The sequence below is a fragment of the Bacillus rossius genome, chromosome 7 (genome assembly GCF_032445375.1).
Source record: "Bacillus rossius redtenbacheri isolate Brsri chromosome 7, Brsri_v3, whole genome shotgun sequence".
In the NCBI taxonomy this organism is placed as follows: Eukaryota; Metazoa; Arthropoda; class Insecta; order Phasmatodea; family Bacillidae; genus Bacillus; species Bacillus rossius.
This window is the reverse complement of record NC_086335.1, coordinates 1,537,539-1,562,627: the sequence shown is the minus strand read 5'-3', so window position 1 is coordinate 1,562,627 and position 25,089 is coordinate 1,537,539. Positions and strand designations below refer to the sequence as shown.

At 39.5% G+C, this 25,089-nt stretch overlaps 1 protein-coding gene across 1 annotated transcript in view; it reads right to left on the bottom strand.

Annotated features, from left to right (window-relative positions):
* Positions 1-25,089, bottom strand: part of LOC134534415 (collagen alpha-1(XX) chain-like) — a 164,534-nt gene that overhangs the window by 93,490 nt on the left and 45,955 nt on the right. The window contains exon 2 of the mRNA XM_063372880.1: positions 15,306-15,389. Coding sequence (XP_063228950.1) covers positions 15,306-15,366 — 61 coding nt within the window. The 5' untranslated portion in view covers positions 15,367-15,389. The remainder of the gene's footprint in view (positions 1-15,305; positions 15,390-25,089) is intronic.

Genomic DNA, 25,089 nt, shown 5'->3' with positions numbered 1-25,089 from the left:
CGAATGACTGCCGGCAAGCCGCCGGCTGTCACCCACCCAGCGGCTTACCGGCGGCAATCCACCCTTTCCTAGTTATAAACATCTGCCATTTGACCGCCCGAAGAATGAGAGTTGGATGGCTCTTCACCTTGAAATGTGGCAACGTTGCTGTGAATTTTGTGTTTGAAATACTTCCGAACCACACTTTTTCGATATTTTGGAAAACGCCTTAGAAAATCATTTGCATTTTGCTTGTTATTGTTTTTGACTGTGAGCTAGGTGGCTCGAAAGTCGGCAAATAGTTTTAAGGTTATAAAATGTAAATACTAAAGTATGTGTTAAACATACTGTCATTTTGAAGAAATAATGCTATTTACTTGAATATAAATAAGCGCGACGTGACGGAATACAAGAAACTTGAGGCAATGCGAATTAAGAAATTTAAACATGTAAAAAGGTTAGGGTGCATTAGGATTTGTCATATTTCTACAAATTGCTTTCGTCCTATTATATATGTCCTAAAAAATTTTAATTCAACAACACATATACAATAAAATTGTAGTTTGGATAATAAAATATTATGGTATACAGTCAAATGACTTACTCAACTCACGCAAATTAGCTTGGATAAAGTTGTTAGTGTTAAATGAATTTAAAACCATGTTGACTAGAGATCTAACAGCAGTTGTATATTTACCTGTTCTAAAACAAAATTGATTTTCTGATCTTTAAGATGGGGATAAGGATTTGGAGAATGTCTGAAGCTGCTGTAGTAGGGAAAATAAAAAAACTACTACCCTGCGTTTTTTTTCCCAGCAAAAACCAAGCATAGTGGCAATGTCAGTTCAGAGTGTATCTGAAAATATGATCCATGGGCCACTCACAGTACAAAGCTCTGTTAACTCTGAACGTGCCATTAGCACAAACAACTACACAACTTAGGTCAACTACTCCATAAAGAATTGTAGTTCAACTTATGGTTGCATGTTGGAAATCTTGCACAGTAGACCTAAAATTAAAACAAAAAAAAAACGTGCTTTCTATCATCTGTTGCACCAAACCTAAGCAATAATGTCAGTAGGTAGTGTACATAATAACCTAGTTACAGTAACGGGGTAGGGTGGTTTAGGAGAGGATTGGATCCTCCCAATAAAGTGTGATTCATTAACCTTTCCTAATAATTCTTCTTGTACCATTTTTGTTTTGTCCTACTGAGCGAAAGTGGCATTTGGAAAATGATGGTTTTTATATTAGTCATGTACTTAATCACATGGTTGTTGTATTCGAGTTTTGCAAACACTACTGATTTGCAAAACACCACCAAGAAAACATCATATCCATTGTACAATTACTTGCTTGTTACCACAATTATATTAATCGCAGTTTGACTGTCTCCAAGTTGGGTTAGCCACTCTATAATTGTACTCTGTAATTAAATCATCTGATCATGTGGTCACTTTTAATGGTTTCTTCATACCAGATTTGTTGTATTTAATTATATATTTCATTAAAAAATCTGTACAACACAGTACTTGATTCTGGCTTTCAAAATACTATTTGCATGAATTTTTTTGAACCTATATATTTAAGTAAAAAAATAATACATTGTGACCATAGTCACCTCACTGATTGGGGTCACTATGGTCACAACACAAAACCAATGCAAAACATTCTGAAAATGGTGAATTTTTAAAGGGGTGAATATGGTCACACAAAATAATGAATACATAGCGATACACAAGAATTATATATATAAAATAGTTCTAAATAGGTCATCATGTCTATGGTACCCATAGTTATGTTACATGCAGTTCCATAATTGTTCATTTTGCCAACCAATTTGTAAATTCTCCAACAACGTCACTAAAAAAACACAAGTTCGGTTGAACAGTTTAACCAACATTAAAGCTATCAAACGTTACATGAAACATTAACCTGCCTCTTCTCTCTTCAACTGGTGCAGGAAGAACTCTGATTACCTGTGCTTTCTCAATGAAAAGTATCCGCTGAGTCCGTGCAGTTGACTCATTTACTCGTCACTATATGGCAGATGTAAATCTTAGCTGTATGCGAGTAGATGCGGATGCAGATGACGTCCTCGCCAATATCATATTTCCCCCCTGACACGAACAAGCGCCACACAACATTACATATTTCTCAATCTCGCTGGTAAAAATGCTCCAATGTGAGTGTTGCTGGAGACGGCCAGTGATTGTATCATAATTAAAACACATCCGCATTGACTGGCTGCGACGCCTGACGTAATGGCTAGCAGTCGTAATCAAGTGAACTGAATTAAGGCGGGTGGCCTGTGCGTTGGCTGAAAGCTTGTCCCAGATATCCTGGTTACCGCGGTCAGCTATTTAAACTTGAGATATTCTCACTATATTTGCGAACACAGTGCGTAGCTCTGTACCTAGGAAGTCCGGATAATGTGATGGCTTGTCTGGTATCGTATGAAGTAGGCAAAAAGTGCTCTTTTTTTTAAAATATAAAAGTAAATCAATAATAAATTATTTCAAATAAAGTGTATGACCTATAGTAATTTGTTAATTTGTTTAGCTCGCCGAATATACTACTTCTTATACTCTAGAATATAGTTAAGGAAGGGATTTTGATCGTTGAAGTAGGTTGCCACGAATTAAGTTATATTACAAAATTAAATTACAAAACAACTGCAAAGTGCAGGTACAAGAATGATTGAAGTTACATTATTCTTTAAAAAACTTTAACAAACAAATACGTGCGACGACGTCTCAGGGGGAGACAGTTGCAAACAGAAAAACGGAAGCGAAGGTGAAGTTTAATTTAAAGCAAAAATTCCAAACAATTTTTGGTGGTGGCGGCCGAAAAGGAATTTAGACAGAACAAATTCGTGTATAAATGATTCTACATTAGGGTGAGGGCCACCGCCTCACTGACGACTCAAACCAACTTACATTTCTCCCCTGAGATCGCACATGCACGAAGTTTAACTAGAAGCTCTCGGACTACATGCTAGTAGAATTACAACAGATCAGCTATTGTTGACAACCAAGCCTGACAAAGTCAACCAGTAGAAGAAGGCTCTCAACATGGTTGCATCTTAATTTATAAGCTCGCGCCGCAGCGCGCGCATGCGCCTATAATCAAAATGGTGGGGGAACGAGTACAAATTGAACAAACATTCCGGGGGGGGGGGAAGGAGGGTTAAGGAGGAGGGGAGCGGAGTGCCGGAGGCCCGCGATGACGCGCGCCGTTTGAAAGTAGCGGACCTAACCGCTACATCGTATTGAGCAGAACATACTTATAGTTTGTATTGCGATATATCTTGTATGAATTACTTACAAATTATTTCAACAAATAAAGAAAAACATACAAATAATTACATTTTTCGAATATTCTTGTCCGTTTGAGTGTGTTTGTTTCTGTTTTAATACCTCAGCAGTATAGCAAATGCATAGTTCGATATATATAGACCATATATCTTATATATAAAATTCTCGTGTCACAGTTTTCGTTGCCATACTCCTCCGAAACGGCTTGACCGATTTTGATGAAATTTTTTGTGCTTATCCGGTATCTATGAGAATCGGCCAACATCTATTTTTCATCCCCCTAAATGTTAGGGGTAGTCCACCCCTAATTTTTTTTTTTATTTCCAGTTTTTGGTAGGAAATCACCATGGCAACGGCTGTTGCTTTGTTGATGCTTCATTCGTCTCTATGGCAACGGCTATTTCATTGTTAGTGCAGTCCTCATCACCGTTGAAATTTTGCAAGTGGTAGTGGGAGGGGGAGGTGTGGTGGTAGTGGGAGGGGGAGGTGTGGTGGTAGTGGGGGGTGGAGGGGGAGGTGTGGTGGAAGTGGGGGTTGGAGGGGGAGGTGTGGTGGTAGTGGGAAGGGGAGGTGTGGCGGGAGTGGGAGGGGGAGGTGTGGTGGTAGTGGGGGGTGGAGGGGGAGGTGTGGTAATATTGGGAAGGGGAGGTGTGGCAGGAGTGGGAGGGGGAGGTGTGGCGGTATTGGGCAGGGGTAGGGGGAGGGTGGGAGAGGGACCGCCGACGCCGAGCAGATTTTTTCGCGAAATATGCCTGCCCCTAATGTTCCTTATGTTACGCAGGATGACATTTTCCGAAAATTAGATCTAATGGGTGGTTAAAACCAGGCAACAGTGGGTACTTTGTCTGCATGAGAACAGTATTTTGCATTGTTCATGCCTTCTGCGTCTCCATGGCAACGGGCATCGCGCGCCAGTGGCGTACCCACAACGAGGGGCATGTATTATGAGCGGCGCAAGAGTGATCTGCCTGTAGACTGCCGTAGCGAAGTACGGGTACATCAGTTGTACGTTGCGTGCACGAGTCGGGTAACCATCGGTGATATTCATTTTCTCTCCGGTACATTATACAGCATTGTAATAAATTTTCACTGAATTTTTTTTTTATTTACCATTACTATAAATGGGAGATGTGGCTTAATTTTTTTCCATTAGTACCTATAGCCGTGCGAAGCCGGGTCGGGCAGCTAGTTTGTATATATATTTAATTAAAGGAAACAATAACCACAAAATAAGATTGTCGAATGAATATTGATCTCAAGTGATTTCACATAACATATTGTTCGTCTGGATCTGAAAAGCAGCCCATTAATATTACCTTTCCAAGTAGTTGATATAATTAGATGAAATCGGAAATCAGCGTACACTAAAAATGACAATAAATCTAGGCTTTTTTTAGATGATTTCAACCAAATACTACTCGTATCACCAGAAATTCCCAAATGTTGTGAAACTATAGTTACTTATTGCTGTCATGTGATTATTTCATCCATGGACATAGTAAAAAAAACCCTTACTTTATTTAAATTACTTTAAACTTTCACTCGGCTGATGCCAAGTTATCATTACATACGCCGGTCAGATACACATTGAAACTATCATCATTTAAAACACACACCGTGTTTGAATTATTATTTTTGTAGACTAGTACATTCATATTTAGAAGCGTTCAATTGGGAAGTCATAAGCCTATATCGTCATTTGTTCAGCGATGGTTGCGATGTGGTCATTAACTTAATTCTGAAATACACAAAAAATCGTACAGCATTTTTGTCGTACACGCCACCGTTTTCGAAAAAATTAATGCATTTTGTTCGCGTCGTGAATTGTCCATACTTTTGTAATTTAAATGATAGAAACAAGCTTTTTCGTTGTTTTAATATTCACATATTGTTTTAAATTATATTTTCATTTCAAATTAAAAATTTAACTATTATAATTTTTTATTAATTTTTTTAAATGTTTTTGTAGGTTTTGCGTGCTTTCCGGCATTCTGGAGCGTTCAATACTCCACAGCTTTGGTTCAAATAATGGAGATTTTGTGCTCCACAAGTCGTTCAAAATCGTTGCACTTGCCAACATCCATCGCAAAGCAGACATGAAAAAGGTTATGTAGGGTGATGTTCTGATTACAAACTAGCTGCAAAGTTATCTTTTTAATTAAGTTTTCATGAACAAACTGTTCTAAAAATTTGAAATCTGAAATTTAAAAAATGGGATATATCTACAGAAATAATAACTGAACAATTACAATCGGCCTATGCATTTAACAACATATGCATAATAAACAAACTTGACGAAGAACGGTTTATACAGTAAGTATTGCTTATTTGTTTATGAATACTTGAGAAATAAGTACTTATGTCTTATAGTGACTATGAAATCACAATAAGTTGTACTTCAACAAGTATTACTTCATGAAGTATTACTTTAAAGCATTCGAATAAGTAATACTTATTTATTGTACTGTCAAATTAAAACAAAGCAGTTCACTATGAATTCCGCCCTAACTGTCCTAGGCACGAATCCCGGTTATTGAAATGCGCTGCAATCGGACATTGCAGTTCTTTCTTGAATCAGGTAAACAAAATTGCTTCCTCCCGCCACCTTCTCGTTTCTCGGAAAATCCACAGCTATGGCAAGCGTTAACCTTTCTTCCCCTTCCTTTGTTAACATTCCTCAGAGAGCGAAGCCAAGATTAGCCTTGACTTCTTTATATCCATCCCCTGGCATCATTTCGCATTATTTAATGGCAAGAGTGCTATTTCCTTATTTCGTGCTCTCGCATTCTGAATTGGGACAATGCGAATTCTAAGCAATATGCATTTAAAACACACGATACGAGCAAAAAATGTATGCACAAATTAAAATAAATTACAACTGCAATGCTTTGTTGCATTGAAATATTGTGATGTCTCAGCACCATTTTTAACATATCCACCGTTTGCAATAACCACGTTCTACAAATATAAACAATATAGCGGATGGCAGAGAGTACGAGAGAGTGCAGCAAGTATATAGCATCGCTTTCTCTGGTACTCTCGCTCTTTCGCACTCTCTCAGCGCATTATCGAGACGGCCAGAGTGCTCTGTACGAAGAATAAATGTCGTAGAAACCTGAGCACGACAGAGCACTCTAAACCAATTGAGACACGACCTGACACACGCCCTAATATATGCAATTTGCTTGCTCACTAAATAATTGACAAAATATCCGGTCATTATCAAGTTGTTATATAGTCATTTATATAATGTTGTTTATCGTACTACCAAGCAATGTTATATTTATATGCACTTTTCATATTATTACATTTAGAAAACGCAGATTTTTTTTACATGTATAACCCCCAGTCTTTTCGTCCTTACAGCTGCAGCTTTTTGTGAAAAAAAATTGTTAACATGTTTACCACGTGATTTCTCATACTATGCAGCCCTGCCATATTCAGTAATTTATTTGGTTTGTTGTTAGTTAACAAATTTCGGTTGAACGTAGCTGGAAGAATGTTAGCTCTACTATGTAAATAGCTAATACTGGCCGTGCATGCTACCCTTGATAGCAACCCAGAGGTATGCGAGTCAGGCACCGGCCTAGCGTGGTAGATAACCTGCAGAAAACGAAGAAACGTAATACATCAACGTAACAATTTATTTACAGTAGCCTATGTGACGAGATGCCGCGGTTGGTTACAGGATACTGCGCTCATCTTCTGGCACGTTTTGTTGTTGACTGCCTTACATTAACGTTTTATATATATATATATATATATATATATATATATATATCAATGATCAACGAATACTACACTAAAATAGTCTTGATTTTGCTTTGCTTAGCTGTTATCACCATCAAACAACTGTACTCCATCCCATACTTTTACGTTTCCGAAATCTTGTAGAATTGTATAGGCTGTAATATATATTAATCTTGTAGAAATTATATATATACATAAATAAAATTAATACTTTACAGACAAATGCGTACTAAGATATGCTGTAAACGTAAAAAAATACTACACCCATTGTCAGTGGCCTGCGCGTAGACGTGCGAGGCACTCAGTACGGATGTTTAGCGTTTGTGCGCCTGAAGGTCTCGAATATGCTAAATAATTCTAGCCGGTTGCTTTCAAAACAGTAAGAAAATACTTATGTTACTCCCCTACCACTTCGTTTTCTCCATAAATAATGTTTAGTAGTACATTCTTGACCTGTTAGTGAAACGGTTTTCGGTTTTATATTTGTGTGATTTTACCAACGTCTGTATCATTTCGACGGCGCGACTTTAACAACATCTTAAATTTTTGTTATAATTTTTAAAATTTATGTTTCTTTTAATAAGCAATTATACATTAAATGTTGGCACATTGCATTTGCTTTCATCTATCAATAACGGTATCTTCTATTTTTACATAAATACTGCCAACAGTATACACATGAAGCCACCACCTACCGTGCTTTTATGAACACGATGGCATGGCACTTGCCATCAGAATTATAAATAATCAGAAAGTTTTGTAGGAGCAGAAAATTTATAGTGTGTTAACTTGGTTTGACAAGCAATAACGATGTCACAAATCTATACTTGTACTGTACAAATGAAACGATATTCTATACTTCAAAAAGCTTAAAAAAAATTGCCATAACTCTGACTTAATTTGCAGTTCAACACAATTCTGTCAAAAAATCGTTTTATATTCACTATGATAGTAATAATGGGAGCAGAGATAAACATAACAGTTACAATAATATAATTGCACAAAAACCATGTTCTAATGAGAAAAACAATATTTATTGATTTCGTTTAATATATTGATTTATTTTGCTGTTTGCTACAAAATACGTGGACAATAAGTTACATGAACGACAAAAGAGTTACCACGAATTCAATCGTATCCTGTATCTTAGCAGCAATTACTCAATTTTGTAAATTGATACCTTCTGAATAACGATTTTTTTTCTCTTGTGATGTATTTCAAGGCCATCTTTTTATTTACTTCGTATTTATATGCAAAGTGATGTGGTAATTTATCCAGTTCCTAGACAGTATCATTATATATACACGCAGAATAAAAATTTAAATAGTCACATAATTTGCCTTGGGCTTGGATGCACAAGTATAGTAGAATAACAGCTTAAAAAAAAAAACTAAAGGTTTACTAGGAATTCCCCCGGCCAAGCTGTTATGTAGAATTTCTGCTGTATTGACTAGCTGTCAAAGGGAGGAATGGCTGGGGACCCAGACGTTATTCCCGACTTTTACTGGCTTTAAGCATGGCAACATGGTAGGTCGCGAAATAAGTTGTAGATCTCATCGCACCCTTGACATTGCCAACACGCCCCAGCGGATTTTTCCGAAGATGGCAGGTACCTAACGCCGTTAATGTTTCAAAAATGCCGAAAAACTAATAGCGTCACATACACATGCCATCACAAATAGGAAATAACAAGTATCCATCATACATTATTAATGGCAGGGATTCGGGAAGTTGCAAATCATTCGAAATACTAATCCCGGACTTCACAGCTCTATAACTGGCGTAATTGGTGCCATAACAAAATTTAAGTATGGTACACAAAGCATAGAGGTAATATACATGTGGATGATATCAAGACAACTTTTTATCAAAATTTTAACATAGTTGTGTCGTAATAAAAAAATATTTAACATAAAAAAATTACGTAAATAGGATAGTAATGAAAATCGAGAAATTTTAAAATTTTACATGTTGCATTACGTTCATAAAAATAAATATTTCAGAGCGTACGATCTAAGTCATAGTTTATTTTAAGTAATGCTATTAATAGCGATATAAATACAACATATTTTTACAATAAAAACCCCAATATAAAGTGTCAAAAAATCCGCAGTCATACAAATGAAAACTTACTCGAAAAACTGAGAGACAGATTTGTGATATGTAAGCGATTAATCAGTGCTTACAATAAGAAGTTTATATTAAATGCATTTGCAGGCAACACATTCTTTGTTCTACTTTTCATTTTTGATGTTCTTCATTGAGAGATTCTGTTAAGAGAAGAAAAACAAAGAAATTTCACTTCTATGCGGTCCATCGTTTGCCATATTAAAAAGGAACACAGTCTGTCGCCCAAGGTACTCACTTGCTATCATGTCGGAATTTTTATATGTAGGCTACGATAAGTATAATAGTAATGCCTAAAAGATAACAATACGACAAATAATATTGTTTTAAAAATTTAGTGTAGAGTCGTACTACAATAGAACTATGGCCAATACCATAAAAACTCGTCCACGTACCAAAGATTTCGTACAGTATATACGCTGTCATGCTCTTTACTTTGTTACCGAATTTGTGATAAACTTGAATATTTGTTAGTGTATTACGATTATGTTTATAATTCCTTGAGAATAAAATTTAATATTTACCTACACGTTCTTTTATTGAGTTACCCCTATATTATTATGTATGTGTAAAAACGTGGAAAAATTTCACAAATAAATTGTGCAAAGCTTGTGTTCACAGTTCGATATTGACTGCTTCCAACGTTATTATTTTAGGTTTAAGAAAATATAGCTGCTAAATACAAATTTTTAGTGATTTTTATAAATGTTTTATTATACTGAAGTGTCTCCTGTCATTATTTCTTCGGCTCGAATTTAATCCTATTTCATGCATGCAAACATATGAGCACATGCTGCTTATCATCATTCTGTGGGTTCCCCAATCCCTTACCAGATGTCAGAAATTTTGCTTTGCATCTCGAGAGTTAGGTTTCGAGAATAGTTCCAACAGTGCTCCCTAGATGGCACTACAATCACTGAGCGTTTGTAATAAAAAATAATGGTTTTACAGCAGTCAGATACTTAAAACATAAGACTTAAACATTTTAGGCTGAACAACTTTAGGCTGAACGACGTTAGGCTGAGTGACTTTAGGCTGAGTGACTTTAGGCTGAACGACTTTAGGCTGAGTGACTTTAGGCTAAGCGACTTTATGCTGAACGATTTTAGGCTCTACGACTTTAGGCTGAATGATTTTAGGCTAAGTGACTTTAGGCTGAACGATTTTAGGCTGTGTGACTTTAGGCTGAATGACTTTAGGCTGAATGACTTTAGGCTGAATGACTTTAGGCTGAATGACTTTAGGCTGAGTGATTTTAGGCTTAATGACTTTAGGCTGTGTGACTTTAGGCTGAATAGTGTTTCAGAGAGGGTATTAGGCTGAACGATTTTAGGCTAAGTGGTGGCAGTCCGTACCAAGGACATAAGTCGATATAATTAATCAATAAATTAATGAGAGATTTTTGATGAATTTCGGGATTTTTCCCGAATTTTTGAGATAATTATTATAGAATTTCAAGATTACGATCATATCGGCTTATAGAGAGTGGTAGTAAATTATTTTAAGCCTTGTTTAGGATTTTGAAGTTGATTTAATTAAATTATTATTTTTTACATATTAATTTTTTTGCTCCATCACCCAGGGATCGAGCCAAGGACAGGAATCGATCGCATAAATCTGTATATTGATTGAAAATTTATTTAATGAATTTTGGAATTTTTCCCTAATTTCTAGCTAAGTAATTACACAATTTTAAGATGGCATCCAAATTTCAGGATGGTGGTAGCCTCAGTAATAATAAATAATTACTGCACTCTAGAGGCTTAAATTTTAACTAATATGATTGTAGCACACTCTAGTAAACGAAAACAATATGGTGGACATGACATCATACCAGCTGATGATATATACCTTGGTATTGGTGGTGGGAGGTCAGTTAGCAGGTGGCTTCCATGGAAGAAGGATCTGTCGACATTTTTTTATTTTTGCTCTTACTGGGTTCAAACCGAGAACTTCAAAGTGTAAGTGCGTCTTTAAAATATAATTTTATTAAAATTTGATCAATAAAATTTTAATATATTTTTTGAATTTTTTTCCAAATTTCTAGCATAAAAATTGTGTTTTTTCAAGATGGTGGCAATAATGAAAAGTGCAATGGTGTTTTTTATGGATTTTATATTAACATTTATTTAATAAATTTTTTTTATTAATTTAAAATTTTTTTCCCGAATTTCTAGCATTAAAATTACAGATTTTAAAGATGGTAGACATGACATAATACTAGCTGTTGATATAAATATACTAGTTTGACATAAGTGGTGGGAGGTAAGTCAGCAGGTGGCTTCTATGGAGGATGGATTGGTCGCCATTTAAAATTTTTTGGACTCATCGGGTTCGAACCGAGGACTCCGAGCTCCATGTCATAGTGTATGTTTTTAAAATTTTTATATTAATTGAAATTTTTTAAAATGTTAAAATTGGATAATAAATAAAGATTTTCAAGATGGCAGCCATAACAATAAATTGAAACGGTGATGTCATAATTCAAAATAGCTGCTTTAAAATCCTAATTTTCAAGGTCATGACCTCGGCGTCTTAGAGCGGCTAGCTCTTATGACTTTTAAGCCGCTTTTAGGATTTTGTGTTTTTGTAAGGCAAAATGACTTTTAAGGTTTTTCAAAATCCTAATTTTTGAGTTATCAAATTTTTGAGATTTTTTGGCGGAATTTTTTCTAAAAAACTGGAAATTTTGGCGAATTTGGACGAATTTTTGGGCAAATTTTGAAGGTCCAAGGTCAAGGTAATCCAAGATGGCCACCGTGACGTCACACTCCAAGATGGCGTCGACACCACCACCACCAACACACCCTGAACCCTGAACCAGTACCGGCTATTACATACCTACTACTTATTTATTCTGGAAATAATTTGGAAACTTCTATAAACTCATTGAACGTTTTAAGAATGTAGCCTACATAATATTTGATATGTTCGCTAATATTTAACAAAAGATCGATTTAACATTTTACCATATTCCAAGCAGCAAATATACTTTAAATGTTTTAACTTAATGCATCCAGCATTGAATGTCTTAACGTATTTCATAGTTTGTCTAGAAAGGTAGTCATGCAATTATTTTTGACCTCCAAACACTAGTTTTCATCCCTTGTACTAATAAGTGATCGTCTTAGTTTTTTTAAGACAAAAGTTGTTAATAAATTTCAACGAATTTGATACAAAGAAATTTTTAATTTTTTTTTTTAAATTCAACCCTTGATTTTAGAGTAAATTTTAATGGATTTAATAGTACAGCTATAAAAAAAAGTACCTAATGTCTGTCTTTCTACCTTTTTTATTAACACACCTTGCAGTAATGATTTGTATTATAAAAAAAGTTTTAGACATAAGTTTTAGTTAAAAATTATAATATTTATAAGCAATTTGAACTGATTTAATAGTGTATCTACTAAGATACCTACTTAAAAATTTTCTTTAATTCTATCCCTTTTTCCACCCATTCCAGCAATGTTTCATGTCATCAAAAATTGTTTCAAACAAAAGTTTTAAAAAAAATTGTAAGACTAATAAAAAAATTACGAATTCGATGTTGTGTCTTTTACGATGGGAGTTATAATTTTTTGTCCGCAACCCACGTTATTTCAAACCCCCTGCAGTTATGGTTGGTTGTTTCAAAAACTTATTCAGACAAAAGATTTTGGTATTACTACTTCAAGTTAAAAATAAATTTAAATGCGTTTTTTCTGTTTTTTTTTTTTTAACCTTTGGTCGAATACTGCCCATTTCTGAACTCGACCGAGATTTTCCACTACTAGGTATATTTTATGTAGGTATCAGTTTGGAAGTGATTTGTGAAAAATTACGACAGTTATGGTGTCCACACACCTATTTTTTTTGACGATGGTTTGGAGATTTCAAGCAATATTTAAAGTAATTTTTTTGTACAAATGAAACAGAAACGCTGCTTGTAAAACAATAATTTATTCACCAATTCTAGACAACGCACAGTTAAGACAGGCTTTTTTTCCCTTCAAACATTCAGCCAACTAAATATTAAAGAGCATAGGTATCACTGGAAATTAAAATTCACCTAGCCATAATTAAGAAATATGTATTCTTAGGTGATCTTATGGGCACTTATCATTTAAGTACAATAAATAATGAGTATAACAACTAAATCGCAACGCAAAAATTAGGATAGGTTCCCAATAATATAATTTTTTTAAACGATAATTTATTGGAAGTAAGGTTAAATAAAACTTAAGCGGGATGTTTTTTGGTAAATTCTGATATGTTATAATATGTATTTCGTACATAAGTAATACTTAAAACGTAATTAATATAGCTAACCTAACCAACCTTCCACTGTATAGTTACTATTCACCTTGTTTCCCAAGAGCCACTTCTCTGTATATTTACCCTAAATCATTGTGATGTGGCATACCGAATATTTAGAAAAAAATTAAATTTAAATGAATAGTGACATGAACTCTGTATTCATTATCAATACATACGAGTATGCACACATACTCAACTTCGGTTGAACCATTCATTTGATATTGAGAGGTAAATACAATTGTTTTTTTTTTTTTTTAGCAATTCTCTAGATACAGGAAAGGGCCACATTCAGTGGCTTCACATATTACGTCAGATCTGAACTTATAGACAATGCTGAATCATGCCACTATAAGCTGGGATGCCATGATTTCCGAAGCAGAGTATTGCTCTCTTGATTTACAGAGACTCCCTAGGGAGGAAGTAACTTGTTCTTGGGATTTGACTTTAAAGTATATTGATAATTGATTTTATGGCAAGTATTGACGCCGACCGCCTATGCTCCTCTATGTCGCATAGACCGCTATGCCTCATCAATGCCTCACGAAATCGTGTGGACCGAACGCTCTTGGGCGCGCACCGCAGTGTAGAAAGTGCAATGGGGCGAACGCCACACAATTAGGGCCACGTCGGCGGAGGAGACCGGCCGGGTGTGGCATATCCCTCCGCCGAACCAAAAAAGTGTTTATGTATTTTTTCCACAGGAACTTATTAGACTTCATTTTCATTGTTTAATATTTTATATTTTCCAAAATTATGTTTCACCGTGCGCCTTGTCCCGAACCTGGCCGGTTCAGTTCCCCGCGAAAATCACGCGTTTTTTTTGCGCAGAAGGGCTGGCGGGGAGGGGGGTCGCGCGCGGTGAGAGCGGCAGTATCCTTCCGGAGCTCACAGAGGCCGGCAGCCTCCGCGCATCAAGGGAACCAGCATTTTCTTAATTTTCACTGACATGTAGTTTACCATAGTTAAGTAATTATTAAACCTTTTCTTTCAGTCCCGTGGTCGGTCTCGATTTACCGTGTGGTATGTGACTTAATCATTTAGTGCTCCACGACGAGCGTACGTCATACGTAAGTACCGTGTAAGGACTGGGAGATAGTCCATCGGCGCCTCACGCGATATCATAGCCAGCCGCTACTTAGTTTTAGCCTGCACGAGGCAGCCATTAGGCAATACGTTACTAACTTTCGAACGCATCAACATCTGGGACAGTTTCAGGACTCGTGTAGCGTCACCGGAGTCGCGGGCCTACATGATACTAGCCTAGTGTAATACGTAATGTCATTGTTAAGTGTGATCTTGTTTAGGGTTCGTCTATGTGATAATCGTGTGTCAGAACTGAATGACCTTACCGCATATTAAAATCTCGAGCCGCCACTGAGAAAGTGGCCACGCGTGTGACGATTCGTTTCGGGACAACCGTTACGGCCAGGAGGCGTAGTACCTTGTAAAGGGCTGTGCCATAATAAATTAATTAGTTGTAACCCGGTGTTTTCTTGGACTTTATCAGGCGTCCCGAGTGGCCTAAACAGCTGCATCGAACCCCTACCCCGAGATTCCAGATATGACACATTCGCCAAAATTCACTTGGGGGTAGCGGGGTTCGTGTCAGTATATTTCAGCTGTAAATAACTCTTAATATATAAAAGTAACCCCGAATTGATGTTTGTGATATCACGAGTTGTTTATTTGTTAGAAGCTCGTCACTTTATAAGTTATTGCATTATGTTCATTAATTTTTTGCTTTATGTTTCTTATTAATGACCACATTTAAGTCGCAACAATCTAGAATAGTAAATGGCCGCAAGCAGTTGCCTGAGAGTGGTTGGTAAACCTCACCTGCACAGTCCAGCTGGATAGCAGCCCGGCTGACAAGCAGGGCAGCCAACAGCAACAGCATCTTTCTCCGTGAAAACTGCAGAACTGCAGACAACATCCATAAGGTCTCATTAGGTGATTGTCACATTTGCAAATGGCAGATTTTTGACGTGATAACGTCTTATAAATCGATGAATGCTGGCTGCACGCACGAAAAAGCATGATTCATTGTCACATTCCGCCTGAGCCGAGCGTGCAAGAACCGGCCAACCACCGTGCGAGAAAATCTTCTATAATATCAAACAGGTTAAGGTGTGCTTTTTAACTATTTTTTCGTGATTATATTTAAACAAATTACTTAAATTAAATTTGCATAAACTGTAAATAATATTTAAAAATAAAAAAGTATGCAATTTGACGTTTCCCGGTAACAGCGTCCAGTGCTGGAGTGGCTTGAAGTGGGGTGAACACCCTCCTAGGGTGTGATGTCCTCAGTCGTCACTGTCGAGCAGCTCCTGAAGGTGGGCAGTCTGCCAGGCAGAGCAGGGCTGCAGCTTTCCCTCTTGCTGGGCAACAAAGAGGAGGAGGAGGAGGAGGAGGAGGAGGAGGAAGGAAGGAAGGAAGGAATAGTCCTAGAGCATTATCCTCGAAAGGCTGCTTCAGGGGGAGGGTCCTAGAGCATAATCCTCAAGAGGCCACTCCAGAAGAGGAGAGGACAGGAGAGGAGAGGAGAGGACAGAGCAATAAACCAAATTCCAAATTTCTGCTTTGTTTGCCCAGATTTCTCTGGGGTAAGAATCTCTGACTGGTAATTTTTTTTCCCTAGCCTAAATTATTCTAAGTGTGTATGGGGAGGGTCCAGGTTAGGGGAAGACCTAAGTGTGTCTCAGGCCGAAGCCGATACACTCTAACATGCGGGTTTTTATCCATGCAGGACAAGGACGCGTGCATCGTGTGCTTATTGGGGTTTACTGGCCAGCCATGGCTGCAATTGGCACCATGACTGACGCCCCATTGGTAGAGACCGGAAAAATTCGCGGATTCATTTCGTGATAGGCTGAAATTCAAAAATGTGTACAATTCTGCTGGTTCTGCTATTGGCTCGCAGTTTAACTGGAGCTCTCTGGGCCAATGAGAGACTATCGACCAAAGAAGCGTCGAATCACAAGCTACGCACTGGAGACGCCTCACAATTTAGTACCCAATGAACACGCGTGTTTACTTGAGAAATGCAGAGGATAATGGAGCCTATCCTAGAAGTCATTGAATCCGCGAATTTTTCCAGTCTCTACCCATTGGTCGCCTAGCTTAAAGCTAGCTAAGTGTGACCCAGGTAAAACCTGCATAGACACAGGGAAAACCCTGGGCCGGGTCATGAGGGGATCAAATATCATGCATTAAGCAAGTAGGTAACTACTGGACAAGAGGGAAGAAGGGTCCAGGTAAGAAGAGTTGGAGGGACTGAAAAATCAACCATGCTGGAGTTGGGTGCTTGGGCCTTGCGGCCCGCATTTAAAGGTTGGGAACTCCTGGGTTATTATTAACCAGGGGCGCATGCGCCCCCAGGGGCGGGTGACTTCACTCGTCAGCCCAGCCCAGCTGCCCAGGCAGCCACAGTGGGCAGACGAGCCAGTAAACCGGCTCGAACTGCGGGCGCACGGAGCGAAAGGCGGCCTGACGTTGCGCCATCTTCATCTTCCTTCTTCAGGTCAACAGCAGTGTACCTTTCAAGCCAGGGTGGGGGGAGGGAACCAACCTCGCCACCCAAAATCCCCGAGACGGTTGAAGGTCGCGCCGCTCTAGGCTACTACTACCGGACCTACAGTAGCTCCAGCTGAAGGTCCCTGATGTCTTCCTTCAGAGTGCCGATGCATTTCAGTTCCGTTGCGCGCGCAGCAGTCCACAGCTCCGCAAGTTTCAGCCCGCAGTTCGTCTACAATTCGCTACTATGGCACATCGCGCTCCCCTGCGGTGCTTTCGCCGACGGAACTGCTTCCTGCCACGCGCCGAGCTACATTCAGGACAATAGTCTAGCGGCAGCACCGCTACTTCCTGCAACTGGCTGCAAATGCCTAGCCTTTCCGAAGTTGGCCGATCGGGAGCGCCTACTCCCTGGATGTTTTTTATTTTTACGCGCGCGTTTTTTTTCTCCAGTATAAAAAAGCCACACAGACTGTTTAGTGGATGGTTGGTTATATTAGGTAAGTATAGATACATTTAAAAAATACTGTAAAATGGCCAAATTCAGGACACGACAAATGTTTCATCAATGTTTTCTTATGACGTTTTTACGTAAAATTATCGTCCGTGAACCAACTTTACAGACAACCCCCTTTTTTTTCATATCACTTCAAATTACAAAATTTAGGAAAACTAAATAGTTAACCCCACACAAGAAAATAAACTGTAATTTTTGTGGTGATATTTAAAGTTTTAAAAATCTAAGCTTCCAAACATGTTTATGAAGATGTAATGTTTTTTGGCATGACATCTCTGAAAAAAGCAATAACATCCATATACAAGATCACTGATGATTCATCAATATCCAATCAAATAGTTTCAATGCTACATGTGTTGGTTTTATGAGTTATACAGAAAAATATGGAGTAACTACCTCTCACATAAAAATTTTAATATAAAAACATCGTGGCACTTGTTTTATAGCATTTTGTAGGAGTAATTTTGTTAATTAAATGTAAGTCAATAGGAACAGAAATGTGTAAACATGGTGCTGTTATCTGTGGAATTTTCCGAAATCTCGAAAATATGGCGGAAATGCCATGACAGCATATAGTGAACAGGTCTCATGATCACTAGGAATGCTTACACAAGCTTTACAGTGGTTCAAAAATGCAGGTAATTTTGTGTGTGCGTGGCTTCCACTGTTAATGCTCAGTAAATAGACACATGAATGTTAAATAACTGGTTTATGCAACTGTGCATTTACCCAGAACCAAGCAGAGCAAACCTACTTACATGCTCCTTGAGCACAGGAACAAATGTGGAATTGAAAATTTCAGGATTGTCATCACTCATCTAAATGAAGTGGGCTTTGGAGGCGAAATTAAATGTATCACTGGTTGGCCACCGAACGGAGTCTTCCTTATATAACTTTGTGGAGAGAGATACATTTTGAAAAGGCAGAGCACAGAGCCAATTAGAGTCAGAAACGATTTCCAGGACCCAGAAAGGAATCAGTGAATACAGAATCAAGTTCGTCACGTAATTCGCTATTCTTAAATTTACCAGTCTGTCCAAGAACACAGGATCTAAAGTCATGGCCTCCATGGAAGGCAAAGAATGAGACAGCAAGAAATCATCCCCGATCCCAAAAAATTGTTAGATGTTTTGTTGTAGCCAAAATTCGAATGCTTGCTCTCTTCAAATCTTGCATGTTTGCTGTGAGATGAACCACACATACCTGATAAAAATTATAAAAAAAAAGTAATGGAAAAGGACAAGTAAATGCTCTACAAGTTGATCCTGAAAAAAAAAAAAGAGAGAGAAAAACATTATTGTTTGTTTATATACAGTTTGAGACCGGATTATTAATGAGCAAAAAATAACACAATTTACACTTAGTTAAATGAAGAAAAAAATTGTAGTATTTGAACATAATGAAAAAGGATTATTAATGGAAAAAGCCATAACATGGTACCAGTCACAACTGGTTAAAAATATAATAATAGTGTTAGTGAATATGCAGGATCAAAAAGGAATATTAACAGTGAAGTGGAACACGATAAACAGCACATGTATTCAGCCCGCGGGCACACGACACAACGATGGGCCAGCCCAGCACCAGCCACCATTTTACCAGAGGACGCCATGGCGGTAATTCCATACGTGGCCCCACCGCCAACCCAGAAAAGGGGAGTCCCGACGATGGAGTCCCGATGATGGAGTCAGGGCAATGGGACCCGACATGACAGAGTCCACCAAGGCAGAGCTGGCGACAGCCCCGTCGGGAGGATCGCCGCGGAGGTCATCTTATGAAAGCTTTCGCTCTGCATGATTTATATCGAGCAAGATCCCATACCCTTGCAGGCCGGCATATACCCCACAGTAGAGCAGGTCGAACAACACAAGACGCGGCTCTATATGGCGAGGGAACTGGATACGCCATTTCTTCGCAGCCCAGAGGCTTCGGAGAAGTGTCAAAAGGCCAGGGCTACCCATCCTAGCATGTGCCCCACCCATACCCTATCCCATTTAGCAATCTGGTGCATTAAAGGGCTATGTCGAGAGGCTGAGAAACCCATTCCAGCAACGGCATCACCTAGCAACAACATCAGCAAACAAGTGTCATCCTTACTGACATGCCCCTCAGACAGTTACCATGTAGCGCCTATCAGAACCTATCACATTCTGCAAACCCCCACTGGTAATACCGATCTGTGTCTGCAGATAACTCATGATCTGGCCGAGGCACCCATCGAAGCCTTGACGTCGTCCGACCGAAGGCCACCCTAAAGCCCGACCTGAAACTGCCAGTATCCGACCCCGCTAACGGAATGCACCCCTAGCCATGGCCCACCCGAGTCAGGCGAGCACCGGATCAACAGGTAGAATGAAAGACCATGCCTTAATTAACCAGCCACCGCGATCCCTGTGCATTATAAATTAAACATAATTTAATCATAACATCACTTTTAATTTTAAAAAAACCGTCCAAAGGAAGTGCGACGTAGGAGTGCCCGGGTCACTCACGTATGGATATATGTTAATACATTTGTGAGTGCTCCCGTTGCGGCCTTCAGCCTATATTAAATAGAGTAGTGTGTGACGTAATTATGACCTCCCCATTTTTTGTGTATAACTCGCCACTGGAGCAGTCAAAAAGTGACGAATAATCTCCAGTGTGACTCACATTATTCAAACTTAATGTAAACTTGTTAAATACCAAATCCTAAAAAGTATCTGTGTATTAGGTTAATTTTAATTATTTAATGTATGAATTTAGAGCCACTTTCAATCTCTTATTAATTTAATAATTTCCGAATAACGGAACTTAAGAAACTATGGCGTGACAGGACGCTGAGACCTCCCCTCGCGCCAAGGGCAAACGCCAGTACCGAGCGACTCGCGGATCGGGGCGGACGTGCGTCCCATGGGGAATCTTCAACTTTTGTCTTCAGTGCATTCACTACTTGTAATTATAGTCACTCGTCGAATCCTTTTCGTATTTAACTACCCGTCTGCAACCGGTCCTTTTACGGTGTAGGGCCTATCCCAGCCGCTTAAATGTAAACTCCCCGCACAAAGCATTACGCGGGGCAGTGCAGCATACTGCATGGCCGACTCCCACAACCACAAACTTTTGGATTATCGCCGAGTGCACAGGCACCGTCAACAACGACGTAAAGACTTGTAATAAATTTCATAGCGAGCCGCGGTCCACACAGGTGGGCCCGGGTGTCGCCGTTTGCAATTTTCGGGATTGGCCGCCTCCAATCGAACTCTCCACCTCAACCTCGACTGGCGTGAGGACTTAATATTAGTGATGGCGCGTCAGAGTGCCCAGTGTCAACCTAGTGTAATTTGTGTAGGGAAAATCAGTGTGCATAGTGTGACTGTAACTGCAAGTGTAACTGCCGATTTCAATTAAACGTCCACTCCACACACTCCGTGCGCGACGTGTATACGACAGTGCAAAACCGAACACGTGTATGTTATTTTGTGAACTTCCCTAATCCAGTCAAGAATCAGCGTGCTATGCTGTGTAGGTCCAGTAACGTATTAATTGCCAGGGATCCCTCCCACCACGACCACCGCCGCCGTTCCTAGCGGTCCATGCAGGGGCATTCGCACCCAACGACCCAACTCGTGGTTAGCCACAGAACTAGCCTAGCGCCCTCCCGGACACATTTTCAGTAAAAAACCAGCCTTCCCGCTAGGAACCACGCCGGACCTCGAACACGAGAACCCGGACGAAGGCAGCCTCTACTAGCTATCCAGGCTAGTACCAAAACAGATCAAAATATCTGTTCCAAGAACTCTATTTCCCTGGTGCTGATGCTCTAGTGTATTGTTTATGAGAATGGTGTATTCACTGGATATGTTGTGGTGATCAGCCAGGTTAGTGACTTAAATGGAGGTGGAGGGTCAGGTACCCCAATCCATAGACTGTCCAAAGGCCGCGCATTCCGAGATGTGTCCATCTGGCACCAACATCAATGGTGGCATAAATCTAAGTAAGCCATGGAGCACCCAGGATGATCTCTTCATGCAGGTCGGTCACTACGAGAGCTGACATAGTTTGTGTTGTCGATTCTTACCTTTGTGACCCCTGACATGATGCTGCTAGTGCCCCTGGTGGCCAGATGAACCATCCCCGGCTGTGGTGTTACCTCAGCTTCGGGCAATTAAAGAAGATAATTTTTTTATGTTTAAATAAAAAAGTAAAATAATGTAAATAGAAGTTTAATGGGGGAGTGAGTGAAACTGCCAGAGTGGCTGGGAGTCATGTTTCACAGGGTGAAACAGCGATACATCTCGCAATGCCAGACAGGGCATGCGAGATGGTAGTGCAAGACAAGCTAGTCTAAGAAGCTGACCAGCATATAATTTAATTAATAAGAGATGAATGGGCCAATACACAATGATACATATGGAATGGTGGTATGGGCCCACCGCGCATGTTACAAAAGTTGTGTGGTCTAACGACTGTTGTGGCTAAGAGAGAGAGAGAGAATTTAGAAATACAGAGGCCTGGATGAAATACAAATTGAATAATCTTAAAGTATTATAATTTTAATAACAAATAAATATATATATTATTATAATAAACATTTGGTAAAAATGTTAAATCATTAAATTTTTAAAAATATTGGTACCATGAAATTAACTGTAAGTGGTACATTAACCCATCCATCCAGGTTGAACAGTTGGAAAAAGAGGGTTGGAACATCCACTTTCAGTACACCCACTAAGTCCTCTAAGGGTATTGAGAAATAGTCAGATATTTTGAACCACCATATCTAGTAAACCTACCTATTCCTCTCAGAGTGACAAAAGGGAGGTATAGGAAACACCCTTTTTAACACACATTATATTTTCAGGGTAACAGGAAGGAGTATTTGGGCTGACCTCCACAAACAGTGTACTCGCTGCAAACTCTTAGGGTAAAGAGAGGGAGTTTGCGGATTGAAATCTCATATTTACTCTGTCCTCCAAAGGAAATGAGTAGTAGTAAGATATTTTGAACTAATAGGTCCAGCACACCTGCCATTTCCTCTAAGGGCACATTTAACCCATTATCTTAGGTTGACGAAAGGTTATAAACTCCCCATTCAGCATACTTAATTGATCTCTCAGAATGACAAAAGGTAGTCAAAGGGTTGACACCTCTGTCTCGGCACACTTACCCTGCCCTCTCAGGGTGACAAAAGGGAGTCACTGGGTTGCAACATCCCTGTTCATCACACCTATCTCAATCTCTCAGGGTAATTAGAGGGAATCAGAAGATTAGAATATCCTTATCCAGCACTTATACCCCATCCACTCAGGATGACAAAGGGAGTAATAGAAACCACTGTCTAGCAAACACACCCATCCTTTCAGGTTGATTATTCGGAGTCAGCTCTTTGGAACCACCACATACATCACCTCTACTCCGTTAACTCAGGTTGACAAGAGGGAATCCGATTGTTGGGACCATAATATACAGCACACCTACCCTGTACTCTCGGGGTAATGAGAGGGGGTCTGCATGTTGCATTTGCACTGTCCAGCACAGATTCACTATCCTCTGTGTGTGATGATATGGAAACAGAGGAATGGATAAACCCATTCCAGAACAACTACCCCATCCACTCAGAATTACCAGAGGGAGTCAGTGTGATAGAACCTCCATATCTAGCACACCTACCCTGCTCTGGTAACTAATGAGAGACAGAGTGTTGGAACATCTAACTTGTTTACACAGGGTGATGAAACTGAGTTGGAAGGTTGGAACCACCCTACCAAGCACACATACCTTGTTCTCTCAGGATGACTGCAGAGAGTCCGAGGGATGGAACTACTTGTTCCATGACACCTAACAGATCCATGTAGCATGGCCAGAGGGTGTCAGATACTCGGAACCTCCCTACTAGTTCATCTACCCCATCCTCTCAGGTTGATGAGAAAGTATAAGGTTGGAACCTTCACATACAGTATAACTCTTCTATCTGCCAGGACGAGGAGAGGGAGTCAGTGGGTTCGATCAAGCCATTCCAGAATACCTATCCCATTCAATTAGGGTGACAAAAGGGAATCAGATATTTGGAATCTCCCTGTACAGCACACCTACTCCATTCTTTCAGGGTGACAAGAGGGAATCAGAGGGTTTTAACCACCCATACAGCACAACTATTATATCCTCTCAGGGTGATGAGAGGGAGTTAATGAGTTGGAACTACCAGGTGCAGCATTTCTTCAATTTATCTCAGGTTAATGAGCGAGTCAGCATATTGTATCTAAAACATCCAGCTCACCTACTCCCTCATCTCAGGGTTATGGGGAGGTATCAGTAGGTTGAAACCATCCCTTCTAGTACATGTATCTTGTCCACTCAGATTGATGAGAGGGAATCACATTTCGCACACTTATCCTTTCACAATGATGAGTCAGAGTTTTAAAACCACTCCATCCAGCACAACATTCCTGTCCCCTCAGGGTGATGAGAAGGAGTAAGAGTGAAGAAACTTCCTTTTCCTGCACACCTATTCTCTCCACTTAGTCTGACAAGAGGATGTTAGAAGGATATAATCTCTCTCTGTTCAACACACCTTCCATGTTCTCTCAGGGTGACGAAAATGAGTCAGATGATTTGAAGGCCCCACCTTCAGTGCAATCATTCTGACCTTTCAGGGAGGGAGTCAGAGGCTTAGACCTCCCCATCCAGCAAACTATTCTATCATTCTGGGCGACAAGAGGGAATCAGATGGTTGGAACCTTCTCATCCAGCACACATAGCCTGTCCAATCAGGGTGAAGAAAGGGAGTCGGATGAATTAACCTATCCAGCACAACTAACCCATCCTCTCAGGGTGATGACAATTTGGCAGAGTGTTGGAAACCTCCCTGTCTAGCGCACATACCCTGTTCTTTTAGGGTGATGAGAGGGAGTCAGATGGATGGAACCACCTCATTCAGCATGCCTACCCCATAATTTTATTGTGAAGTTGGGAGTTAAAGGGTTAGAATTAATGTTTTCAGCATGCCAACCCCATCCACTCAGGATGATGAGGGTATTCAGATGGTGAATCCTCCCCATGGAGCACACATGCACTGTCTTCAGGGTGACAGGAGGAAATAATAGAAACAACTCTGTACAGTACACATTAACTTTCCTCTCAGAGTGACTAGCAGGAGTCAAAGTGAATGAATCGCCCTGTCCTAAACACCTACACCTTCAACATAGAGTAACAAAATAGAATCAGAATTTTGGTCCTGCCACTTCCAGAACAGCTACCCTTTACTCTCTGCATGACGAGCGGTAGTTAGAGTGTTGGAACCTCCCTATCCCAGTAGCTGACCTTGCAAACTGCCAGTTTGTATTGTAACTTTAGGGACAATATTTATAAATGAATTCTGGGTTGGTCTAAAGCAGTCTGCTAGAGGACTGTCTTCTAGAGTAGTCTTCAACTCTTGCTGCCCTTGGCTGTTCTAATACCATCTTTGTTGTGTAGACCCTGAGTGTCACAGGGCTCAGTTCACGAAAGCCCAATGCCAAGAATACTTCCATGCACGAATGAAATGCACAAACATGCTGTGTGGATGTACAAATACTAGCTGTAGAATTCAAAGATTATTGATTTAAA